This window comes from Gossypium hirsutum, chromosome A12, assembly GCF_007990345.1.
Source record: "Gossypium hirsutum isolate 1008001.06 chromosome A12, Gossypium_hirsutum_v2.1, whole genome shotgun sequence".
Classification (NCBI taxonomy): domain Eukaryota; kingdom Viridiplantae; phylum Streptophyta; class Magnoliopsida; order Malvales; family Malvaceae; genus Gossypium; species Gossypium hirsutum.
The window spans coordinates 23,700,779-23,714,041 of NC_053435.1; the positions used below are offsets into that span (position 1 = coordinate 23,700,779).

Consider the following 13,263-nt stretch of genomic DNA (forward strand, 5'->3'; position numbering starts at 1 on the left):
CATCAATCATTCCATAACACTTCTAAACATTATAAAACATAAAACTCTTTCAAAATAACATGTAACTCAATCAAAGCTCAACTAAATTCTTAGAACTAACAAAATATTCAAGATTCACAAAGTGTTTTCACTAATAATTTTAAACATTTAATCTATGTACATGTCATAATCTAATACCAAAAGATCAAAATTATATTCTCTTCCAAGCTAATAAATTTGATCCAATTTCAAAAACAAAGATAATAACTCATGCATAAAGAAAAGACACCCGTGGAAGGTACCTATCTATTGCTTTTAGTCATCGAACATATAGAAGTAAAATTTGTGTTAATTAATCTCAAAATAAATTCTTATACATTTAGACACCTTGTAAAAGGGAATGAATTGTATGAAATTGTGATTCCACGTCATCCATATCCTTTTCTTTCTATTAGGAGAATGACAAATCAAATTTTTCCTCTTAATTTTTAACATTTTCAGTTAAATTTAAATTGTTTTAAGAGAAAAAAAATTTAAAAATTAAAAAAAAAATCTCATTCGCCTTAGAAAAGAATATTGATGAAATAAAATTACAATCTTATACATTTTTTTCCCTTTTTAGGCAAATTTTATTTGTTATTTTGGGTGTCACCTGCAATCCGTCCCTTTATTACTGTCATAGTGGGACCAAACGTCACCTTACATGTCTCTACTTACGTGCCCTATTGTGATTCGCGAAATAGATCTCGTATCCAACCCACTTCAGTCTACCCTACATGCGGAACCACCGCAGTATCTGCGTCTTTATCATCAAACATCACACATTGAAGGATTACAGAAAACATCCAGACACGGCAAGCTAATATACGCTCATTATGCCTATGACTTTGGTTGGTGGATGGTGTGATGATGCAATGATATGTGAATTGATCGGACGGTGGGGGATTTCGTTTTTTCCAAAGGAATAAACCAGAAACATGTGTGGAAACCTTGGCATTTTCCAACTCAAATGAAATATAAAACTGGAGTTTATTGAAAACTAAAATTTAATCTTAAAAGATCTGTTGCTAAATAACATCAAACGAAAAAGTAAATAAAACAACAACTGAAATGATACTGAGCTGATAATCCTCCTATTCCTTAAGCATGCAGGCACGCAAACATCATTAACCATGGTGGATCCAACTCTCAAATAGCCAAAGCTGTCTTCTTGCAGACGGGGCACGAATTCTTCTGCAGGAGCCATTGCTTAATGCAATTGAAGTGAAAGTCATGACCACAGTCCAGCTTACCAAGCTCTTCTCCATTAACATAGTCCTCCTGTCAACAGTTCCCAAACATATATACAAATATAGTTAGATTCCATTTTTATCTTAGATTTAATTTGTATTAGTAGACGAATTTATTTGTTTTTGTATCATTTGTGGTGAATATGTATGAGTGGACAATTGCAACCGTAACATTATAACCTGACAGATACAGCATGGTTCAGCTTCAGCAGGCGGTTGGACTGTGATGGGCTGATATTTTCGTCTCCTCAGATTCGCCATAATAGTTTCCTCGCTTAGCCCAGTGCTAACATCCCCAATTTGCTCTTCCAGGTCCAGTAGTTCCTAAACCCAACAAATGATCTTCAGGATTTAACAAAATCTGAAATCAATGCCACTGAATTACAACCATTTAAATGTTACCTCATAAGACATATTATCAACATCAACCCGCATCTCATCATTATTGTCGTCCAAGTCACGCATGCTATTCAAATATGAACGACCGAGCAGCATTGCATCCTGCAGGCAAAAGCATAATATGGCGGCAATTTCCTTTATGTTGATAGATAAAGGATTGGTCTAAACTCCAACGTGTCTTAGGATACCTTAGCTTTACACCAAATAATAATAAAGTTTATATCATACCTCAAGTCGTAAGTTACCAGCCCTACGTAAAAGTCGCAAGTAATTGCGTAGCTGTTATGGCAAAGTCTTATTTAGTTCCCAAATTAATCCCAATTTTCAAAGCCAACTAAATGGAGGAAAATAGTCTGTTGAGCAAACCTGATATAGCAGCCTTCTTCTCCTTTGTGCGGCAAATTGGGATAATGGTATAGGCGAGAGTGAGACTCGAGAATGATGACCAGCTTGTCTCTCAGCAATGGCTCCCAACCTTTGAGGAAATTGAGCAGGCCTAGGATTACCGCCTCTCATTAAGGCGTCCATGTCTCGAACAGTAGGAGAAGGAGCACCATAATGATCATAATGTATTGGGCCATAATTCGCCATCCTCCAGGCCTCAGAGCGGTCGGCCAAGTGTTGCTGTCTCTGTCCATATTGTTCAGCCACATTTAGTTGAGGGTACCCCATGGACGAAAATGGTGTATGCATGCCTGAACCTGCTTGGGTTCTCGAAGAAGCACCAATGTTCCCAGGAAAGCCTGCATTCCCATTGAGCAAGTTCATGTTTGCTTGCAGTTGCATGTTTGCAGGGGGGACCATCACAGGTGAAGGAGAAAATGGCGACATGGTTGCCCCATTCCAATATTGGGAAGGCTGATGAGGAGCTTGCAACGGATTAGTGTTAGAGGCTCCTACAGTAGGCTGCTGCAACATGGTTTGATTTACCATAACTGGAAGTTGTGGTGAGCTAAAGTGACCATACGATGAAAATGCTGGTCGTTGATGACCAGTTGGTTGTTGTAGATTGGAATAGTTTGAGTTCCACTGCCACAAGTTCACTGGCCCAGGGTTTTGTTGATTCACAGTTGGTCTGAAACGAGTATTTCTTTGAAAGTGGTCGATTTGTCCAACCTGCACTGTCAGGGGAGCAGCCACAGGTGCAGCTGAATGAGTGCCAGTATGGACGGAATTGGCTCCATTTAGGGTGTTGACGATGACATTGTTTTCGGGTGGTGGTACTTCAGGCGTCCTTCTTTTGCATAAAAGCCTTCTTTGAGCATCAGTTGGAAGACCAACTCGGCTGATGTTCTCTTCTACAACATATCCCGCACTTCCTGAATGAATCATGACTGGGCTGGAGGAACCTCCACCAGAGGTTGGGATTTGATCATCACCCGAGGCATTTAATGTTCTAAGAAGGTCCAATGATAGGAACTGTACCAAATTCTCCTCACTGTCTTCAACATTCAGGTCTATGTTACGGTGGAGAGGACCAGAACCGGTCACTTGGCCTGGACCCGTTGGACCAACGGCGATATGACCATTATTGGGGTTCATCCCAATGTTCTGTGCGGAATGTCTAAAGGTGGGGTGTTGTCTAGTGCCAAGACAGCCATTGAAGCCAGAGTTCCCTGGGGTAGAATTTGAGCTACTGCCTTGACCTTGGTTTTGCATTATGCCCAACTAATATTTCCTTCAACCTTAACCAATCTGAAAACGCAACACCCAAAATTAACTTACAAACTAGTACATAAAATGATAATCCTATATAAATATGCTTGCTATAATTATTTAAAAAACAACACATGTATTAATAAAGTTGTATGTTTTTCACATTATTAAGAACAGGATTTGCTTATATTTTTCTTTTTTTTCCTCTTCAAACTTGCTCTAGTCTAAGAAACAAAGTTGCTAGAAATTGATAACAAAATCTTATAAACTGGTAAGGCTTATAAAGAAGGCATCCTAAACAGGTATGTATATAACAAAAGCTTATAAAGTTATCTCCATTTACAAGCATTCTATACTATCCTACTTCAATTTTTCATTTATTTTTAAACATTTGTATTCAACTGACACTTTAGCATATACATTGAACATGCTTGAGTTTAATAAAAGATATAACCGTGTTAAATGAAATTTTAATTGACCAAAAAATTAAAACATATAAGAAGATGATACCAATTAACATAAAGCAAATTAAAAAGGCTACAGAATAAATTAACTATGAAAAAAAATCAAATTAACCATATAGCAACATACTCAACCTTTCTCAACATAAAAAAAGAATAAATTGAAAGCCCCATCAAAGAAAATGAATGAAGTTCGATTCTGTGCGTATAGCATAAATATAATTAAAATATGAAGGATTTTTGTAGAATTATTACTGAACTAGGTAGAGATATAAGAGAAGTAAAGCAAAAAAATGGAAGAGTTAGACATGAATAGAAAAAATCAGCATAATTAAAAAAAAATTGAATAAGAAGAAAAAGAAGAAATCACCAAAGCATCCATTTTTTGTTTTGAAGAGTTGGACATTAAAATAAAATAAAAAATCATAATTGATTTAAAAAATATACTTTTTGCTAGTTAATAAAAAATATATTTCAAGTTGCACTAGAATGTAACTCCACAAAATTAAAAATGAATCCAAGTTTAATAACAGTATGAAAAGGCAGATTAAAGAAGCAAAATCTGGACTACATATATGTTGTGCGGAAGCGTGTAAAAGAGTAAAATTATTGTACTAAAAAATCACACTAAGTTCAATTCCCAGGAAAGAGAGGTGGATCGCAAGGATCGCTTAAGTACCAGGTCTTTCCTAGCCAAAATATCCCTCAATCGTAATTTAATAGCACAATAAATCACTACAATCACACACACAATTCATGCAGAATAATACAATAAAGAACACAAGAATTTAACGAGGTTCAGCAAATTTTGCCTACGTCCTCGGGCACTACCAAATATATTTCACTCCAAAATACAAGTGAGAATTTACAAAGAGAGAGAGAGAAAACAATGCCTTAAGTAGAGAATGGCAAGTTTGAGATACAGAACGAGAGATGGTTATGCCTATTTATAGTTGAGGTTCAGGGATCAACTTGCAAAGTCACTTTACAATTAGGGACCATATATTGCAAATATCTCAGATTTTATTATGCCAATATCTCGATACCCATATCTTTGACTTTCCAATATTTGATACCCATATCTTTGACTTTCCAATATTTGATACCCATATCTTTGACTTTCTATTATTTGATACCCATATCTTTGATTTTCCATAAATATGGATAATTCCCAATAATCTCCACCTTGAAGATTTGATTCGAGTAATCTTATCTTCACACAATTCTCTCTGCCTTTGTCAACAACACTTGATAGTGCCTTCTTCAACTGTTAAACATGCAGAATATTGATCAAGTTCAAACAATGTTCGAACTTGATTGTTGTTACCACCTTGGTCATCATATCTGCGGGATTATCTGCAGTCTTAATCTTCTGAAGGTGAATTTTCCCCTCATCAATAATTTCCCGCACAAAGTGGAAACGTACATCGATATGCTTTGTACGTGCATGATAGACTTGATTCTTTGCTAAATGAATAGCATTTTGACTATCACAATACACATTAATATGCTCCTGGACCAATCCCAAGGTTTTAACCATACCTTGTAACCAAATAGCTTCCTTTACAGCCTCTGTTACAGCCATGTATTCAGCTTCTGTGGTTGACAACGCAACTGTAGACTGCAGTGTAGACTTCCAACTTATTGGTCCTCCAGCAAGAGTAAACACATAACTAGTGGTTGATCTTCGTTTGTCCAAATCACCGACATAATCAGAATCAACGTACCCAACAACACCTTTACCAAGTGCAGTATCCTGCTTGAACAGTAATCCAATATCCATGGTCTTATGAATATACCGTAGAATCCATTTCACAGCTTGCCAATGTCCTTTTCCAGGATTATGCATATACCTGCTCATTATACTAACTGCCTGTGAAATGTCGGGTCTTGTACACACCATTGCATACATCAAGCTACCTACTGCATTAGAATACGGAACTTGTAACATGTATTCTTGTTCCGTATTTGTCGAAGGAGATAGTTGTGCAGAAAGCTTGAAATGAGAAGCCAACGGGGTACTTACAGCTTTAGTCTGCTCGTTCATGCCAAACTTCTGTAGTATCTTCTTTAAATATTGCTTCTGAGATAAACTAACTCTGCCATGAGCTCTATCCCTACATATTTCCATGCCAAGGATCTTCTTAGCTTCACCTAGATCTTTCATCTCAAACTCAAGGTTGAGTTGAGTCTTCAATCTCTCAATTTCAACTTTACTCTTAGATGCTATCAACATATCATCAACATATAAAGCAAGTATACGAAAAATCCTTCTTGTAGCTTCTGAAAATACACGCAATGATCAAATTTACTTCTTGTATACCTTTGCCCTTTCATGAACTGATCAAATCGCTTGTACCACTGCCTTGGAGATTGTTTCAATCCATAAAGCGACTTTGTCAGTTTGCAAACCCAATTTTCTTTATCAGCAACCTTGAATCCATCTGGCTGAGTCATATAGATTTCCTCTTCCAAATCACCGTGTAAAAATGCGGTCTTCACATCGAGCTGAACTAGTTCAAGATCATATTGCACAACCAAGGCTAGCAAAATCCGAATAGACGAATGCTTCACAACTGGAGAAAATACTTCATTGTAGTCTATTCCTTCTTTCTGAGCGTAACCCTTTGCTACCAATGTAGCCTTGTATCGAACTTCATTTTTATCAGGAAATCCTTCCTTCTTTGCATATACCCATTTGCATCCAATTGCCTTCTTTCCTTTAGGTAGTGTCACCAACTCCCAAGTCCTATTTTTATGAAGAGACTGCATTTCTCCATTCATAGCTTGCTTCCACTTTACACTATCAGAGTTACTTCTTGCTTCTGTGTAAGTAGAAGGAACATCATCATCTGCAATTGGAAGTGCATAGGCCACCATATCATCAAAGCGAGCAGGCATACGAATCTCTCTTCTTGGCCTTCTATATGCAATTGAATCATGTTGTTGTAGAAGTTCTTGGGTCGAAACTTCTTCATCATTTGTTCCTTCAATATTAGCTGGATCATCATTAACCTTTTCAAGCTCCACCTGCTGCAAAGTGCCACTGGTTGTGTTATCCTTTTGTGAATCATTGTTCTTCATCATGGTTGATTCATCAAAAGTCACATCTCTACTGAAAATTATTTTCCTTGTATCAGGACACCAGAGACGGTATCCGTTTACTCCACCAGTTATACCCATGAATAATGCTTTCTTTGCTCTTGGGTCTAACTTAGATTCTTTTACATGATAATATGCAGTGGAACCAAAAATATGTAAAGAATCATAATCAATAGTAGGTTTACCAGTCCACATCTCCATAGGAGTTTTTCCATTTATTGCAGCTGATGGCAAACGGTTAATTAGATGGCACGCATATGTAACTGCCTCAGCCCAAAATTCTTTGCCCAATCCAGCATTGGACAACATACATCGAACTTTCTCCAGTATAGTTCGATTCATTCGTTCTGCCACCCCATTTTGCTGTGGTGTATCCCGAACAGTGAAGTGTCGCACAATGCCCTCATCTTGGCATACTTGTAGAAATGGATCGTTTTTGTACTCAGTACCATTATCTGATCGAAGTCGTTTGACCTTTCGACTAGTCTGAGTCTCCACCATCTTCTTCCATTTCAGAAATGCATCCAAAACTTCACTTTTTCTTTTCATTAGATACACCCATACTTTTCTTGAATAATCATCAACAAAAGTAACAAAATAGTGCATACCTCCCAAAGAAGCTACTTTGGTAGGTCCCCACACATCACTGTGAACGTAGTCCAGAATTCCTTTCGTATTGTGAATTGCTGGACCAAATTTTACCCTCTTCTGCTTGCCTAGAACACAATGTTCATAGAATTCCATTTTGCAAGAATTTGCACCTTTCAATAAGCCTTGCTTCACCAATGTCTGCAAAGCTTTTTCACCAGCATGTCCCAATCGCATATGCCATAATCTGGTAGCCTCTGAATCTACATCTTTTGTAGAAACTGTTGATGTTGATCCAATAACTGTACTTCCATTTAAAAAATACAAGTTATTTCTTCTTGTACCTTTCATCACCGTCAGTTGCCCAGCTACTACTTTTAGTAATCCATCTCTCAAAGTGATTGTGAGCCCTTTAGATTCTAGGGCACCTAATGAGATGAGATTTTTCTTCAGGCTAGGTACGTAACGAACATCTGTCAAGACTTGGATTGAGCCGTCGTGATTCTTCAATTGGACTGTACCCACTCCCATTGTCTTACAAGCACTATCATTTCCCATAAGAACAATTCCACCTTCTAGCTCTTTAAGACTAGAAAACCAGTCCTTATTAGGACACATATGGTAAGTACATCCCGAATCCAAAATCCACTCATCTGTATGACATGCCATTGCCATGCCAACCAAGCTAAAGTCTGACTCCTCATCATGCTCCGCTACACATGCATCAGAAATAGCTTTACCCTTTTGTAACTTAGGATAATTCTTTTTCCAATGCCCTTTCTCACGACAAAAAGCACATTCATCTTTGGCAGGTCTCCCTTTGGACTTACTCATTCTACCAGATTTGTTGCTGCGCGAACGACTTCTTACTGTTAAGACTTCTGTAGTTGTATCTCTGTGATCTTTTTTATCTTTCTTTCGAGTCTCAGATCTATACAACGCACTACAGACTGCATCAAATGTGATTGTATCCTTCCCATGAAGCAATGTGGTGGTAAGATGATCATATTCATCAGGAAGAGAATTCAACAACAGTAATGCCTTGTCTTCATCTTCAAATTTCTCATCCAAATTTAGCAAGTCTGCTAAAATTTTATTGAATGAGTTCACATGGTCATTCATCGACATACCGGGTGCATACGTGAATCGATAAAGTTTCTTTTTCATATAAAGCCTATTTTCAAGACTTTTTGTTAGAAACTTTTCTTCCAGTGTATCCCACAACTTCTTCGCTGATGTCTCCCTCATGACAGAGTACTTCTGCTCTTTGGCCAAACATAGGCGAATTGTTCCACATGCCTGTCTATTGATCTTGGCCCACTCCTTGTCATCCATCTTGTCAGGTTTTTCTTCAAGGGCTATATCCAGCTCTTGCTGACATAAGACATCCAGGATCTCACATTGCCACATACCAAAATTATTGGTACCATCAAATTTCTCTACTTCAAATTTCGCATTGGTCACAGTAGTCTTTGACGATGACTTTTCCATTTTTTTCTCCTCAATCCCAACTACAGTACGTGAACAGTGCCATGAACGATCGTATTCTCCAAGTACGAATCTAGCTCTGATACCAATTATTGTGCGGAAGCGTGTAAAAGAGTAAAATTATTGTACTAAAAAATCACACTAAGTTCAATTCCCAGGAAAGAGAGGTGGATCACAAGGATCGCTTAAGTACCAGGTCTTTCCTAGCCAGAATATCCCTCAATCGTAATTTAATAGCACAATAAATCACTACAATCACACACACAATTCATGCAGAATAATACAATAAAGAACACAAGAATTTAACGAGGTTCAGCAAATTTTGCCTACGTCCTCGGGCATACCAAATATATTTCACTCCAAAATACAAGTGAGAATTTACAAAGAGAGAGAGAGAAAACAATGCCTTAAGTAGAGAATGGCAAGTTTGAGATACAGAATGAGAGATGGTTATGCCTATTTATAGTTGAGGTTCAGGGATCAACTTGCAAAGTCACTTTACAATTAGGGACCATATATTGCAAATATCTCAGATTTTATTATGCCAATATCTCGATACCCATATCTTTGACTTTCCAATATTTGATACCCATATATTTGACTTTCCACTATTTGATACCCATATCTTTGACTTTCTATTATTTGATACCCATATCTTTGATTTTCCATAAATATGGATAATTCCTAATAATATAAAACCAAGACTCTCAATGAGTCTATCAAACTGTAAACCCCCAAAAGAAAAATCATAGGATAGCATGGAAAAGGGAAGAAATTAACTCTCTTAATTGAACACAAAAAGAAAAGCAAAGAAAAGGGTGTATACCAAAAGTGATGAAAACAGGCAATGAAATTTAGAGCAAAACAGTCTGAATTTATAAGCACCCGAGATTGGTTTTTCCATCAAAACTTAATCTGTGAAATTTATTTCTTGGTGCAACATGACAAATGCCAAGCAATTGGTTTTTATTACACTGTGTTTTTATTATAAAAGTGAAGGTTTTTGGAGATATTTAAGCGAATCTGAATTAATTACTATGGAAAAAGGTGACAACTATGGCAGTAAGCAGGTTTTTTGGTTGCCCGTTGACCAATTGTATACTCTGCATTTTTTTTTCTGTTTTACCCGTCATCTATGTTTTATAGTACATGTTTGGGGTTTGTATTATCCTTCAAAAATATAGTTTGAAATGTTTGAACCTATTTTCTCTCCTAAAAAATATAATATATTTTATCATTATTCTCAACACTTGTTCGAAAATCTAATAATTTTTATACTCATATTGATATATATATTATTATGATATAATTATATTTAAAATATTTTATATTTATACATTTTTTTATATTTTATTTATTTACAATTTATTTTTTTATATAGTGTTTATAATATTATTAGTTTTCATAATTTTTTTAACAATCTAACCAAACAATTATAAAACTCTTAATGTTAACATCAAACACCATGTTTATCCATATAATGTATAGATTATGAAAATGTTAGAATTCAAATTTCATTATTCTTTTCCAAAATCATGTATATTTAAAAAAGTATGTAAATTTAATTATTGGTAATTATATATGTGTATAATGTTAAGTTAATTTAAATATCTTAATTATATTTTCTAATTCTTATGCAATTTGGAAAATTACAAAGATAATTACTCATGAAAACTTATTTCCTTTTTTAGATTTTTACTTTTTTAAAATTTTAATTAGATACAAACCTGTTTATAAAATTAATATTTTTTGTAATTACAATAAACTATAATTACTATTTTAATAATTACACCTTTGTATTTCAATATTCAACAACTAAGTTTTCGCTAATATATCTCAAGATACAATATGATTCAAGTATCTGAACTCTTCGTACATTAAGAATTTAATTCCTCTACTTTATAAATTTAAAAAATCCAAGTTCAATTGTTAATAATATTAAAAATTTTCATATTAAATTCAAGTTTATTACAATTACCCTTATTATTATTATTTCAAAACATCAACTTATAACATATTTTAACTTATATCTTAAATTCTACTACCACGTGACCAAAGGGATTGAGGCCAAGAAAGCATTCACATCTTCCAGCCGAGAAGTAACTGAAACTTAATCAAATTGTTCTCTTTCCATCCTTTTACATCTTCAAGATTGAAGTGCCATACATATCCTTCTAACATTTTCCTTTTTTCCATCTGTAATTCACCTCTCTAACACCTATTTTTAGTTTTTCATTAAATTAAACAAATTTGAGAAATAGAAAATCAATATGAACAAACCTGTGTGTATGTATATCTAAATCAGTTAATAGTCATATCTACATATACCCAAAATTAGTCAATTTCACACCTAGTCTCAGACGTTATGAAAATTGTACAAGGAGACAGCCTGGAATAATTATTGTAACATGATAAGGAAATATTTGTCAATAAAGGAAAGCATTTAATTCACTTGGATATGTAACGCATGCCAGGTTGACGGTTTTATCTTTTCAAAACCTCCTATTTTTTCTAATCTAAGATAAGTTTAAACTTTTATATGTTTCTTAGAGGAACAAATTGACTTACATTTGTTGATGTAGAGTTCGTGTGTGGAAGAGAGATAAAGTTTCTATATGATAATTGGAGGTGAACTAGGTTGGGGACTGAATTTGGTAGTGTAATAGTATAATCAAAATTTTAAAGATGAAAAGATGGTCAAGATAGGTTATACAAAATCTTTTGTGGTGGGGTTCTCATTGTCCAATTGTCTCTTGCAAGGATTCTATTGTTATAATAGTTGATGACTCTTATTATGTATTACAAGAAAAATGAGCACTAGTAACTAAATTTTGTAGTAACATAACGTGCTTCAGCGCACTCGAATCTACATTCTCTTGTATTGACAATAATGTCCATTCTAATTGAATTAAAGTTCAATCGACAGTAGCAATATTTTAAAAATATTGTTATGTAATTTAATTGTTTATTTATTTATCGCAACAACATTAAATATCGTTGAATAAGTTTGAACTATTTTGCAACACATTTAAATGTTGTGGAATTTAATTTTATGATTTACTACTAACAATAAAGTTTATTGTAACAATTTTTTACCTATGTAATTGGTTATGCATACTTATAATAATTTATTACATTTAGTTTTTTTTTAAAAAGACAAAATAAGGAGAGAACAAATAAAAACAAGACTTGTCATTGTATCAAGCTATGTGAAGGTCTATTCAAGCTATGTGAAGTTGTCATTGTATCAAGCTATGTAAAGGTAGATATCTTCAACATAAAAAAATTAGACTTAAGAAATTAACTTGAAATATATATATACCCATGGTCCAAAAAAGAGAACAAATGTTGATTCAGATATTTAAATTAGGCCAAAGTCAGATTGATTGGCTTAAGCATGGTGATCGTGATATTTAGTTTTTTCATGAAGGGCTAATTCTTGCATGAAAAAATTTAGATCACAAGAATTAAATAGGGTAATGGTAACATGGTCAATTCTGTTTGTGATATTATTAACGTTACGCTTTTTTACTTTGGAGAGCTCTTCAAATCAAATGATGTTTCAGATTGTATGACTCGAATTCTGTCATTTGTTGGAAAAAAAATATTGTGGCAAAATAAGAGGATCTGTAAGGACGAGAGGCTCATACAGCACAAGTTGAGTCCGTATAGAATTATACTTCTACTATTTGATTTTGATTAGAACAAAGTTTTTCAACCCTTAAATAGATGTAGTCGAAACTCCTCTTATACCATTCATTTTTCAACATTAGTGAACTTCTTCTCCTCTGCCCGTGATTTTTTTCCCCGAAAGGTTTCCACGTAAAATTTGTGTGTTCTTATTTTTCTTTTCTTATTGCTTTAGGATCGTTCTATCGCTGTTATCGACTTTTATTATAATAAATGGGAATGTTTCAAATCCTTTAATATTAGAGACCATTAGCCTTATGTGACGAGTGATATGAACGCTCGTTTGCTTGCCTCATTTACTGAAAAAGAGATTTTACGATTTTAGGACCCTTTTTTATAAACCGAGTCTGTAAATATTAAATGTAATATCCCAAAATTTTTTACAGTAAGATATTATCCTTGATATAGTAAAATAAGGAAATAAAGTGACAAAAAGGGAAAATTTTGAGTTATGTCAACATTGGGAAGCATATTATGATATATTAATTCAAGAAAGGACTAAATTGTAAAAGTGAAAAAAGTTTTGTTGCACAAGAGTAAATACTCAAAAATTGAGGGGCTAAAGTGTAAAATAGTACAAATATTTTAAGGGTGGAATGATCTAGAAACTA

At 34.4% G+C, this 13,263-nt stretch overlaps 1 protein-coding gene across 1 annotated transcript; it reads right to left on the reverse strand.

The window, feature by feature from the left end:
• Positions 1 to 1,114: 1,114 nt before the first annotated feature.
• On the reverse strand, positions 1,115 to 3,326 carry LOC107919921 (probable E3 ubiquitin-protein ligase HIP1). The gene is made up of 5 exons (XM_041084131.1): positions 2,034 to 3,326; positions 1,896 to 1,946; positions 1,671 to 1,829; positions 1,449 to 1,592; positions 1,115 to 1,299 (listed from the first exon to the last, which is right to left on the reverse strand). The coding sequence occupies exons 1-5, from the start codon at positions 3,324 to 3,326 to the stop codon at positions 1,168 to 1,170; spliced, it is 1,779 nt and encodes a 592-aa protein (XP_040940065.1). The 3' UTR covers positions 1,115 to 1,167.
• Between the last annotated feature and the right edge of the window lie 9,937 nt (positions 3,327 to 13,263).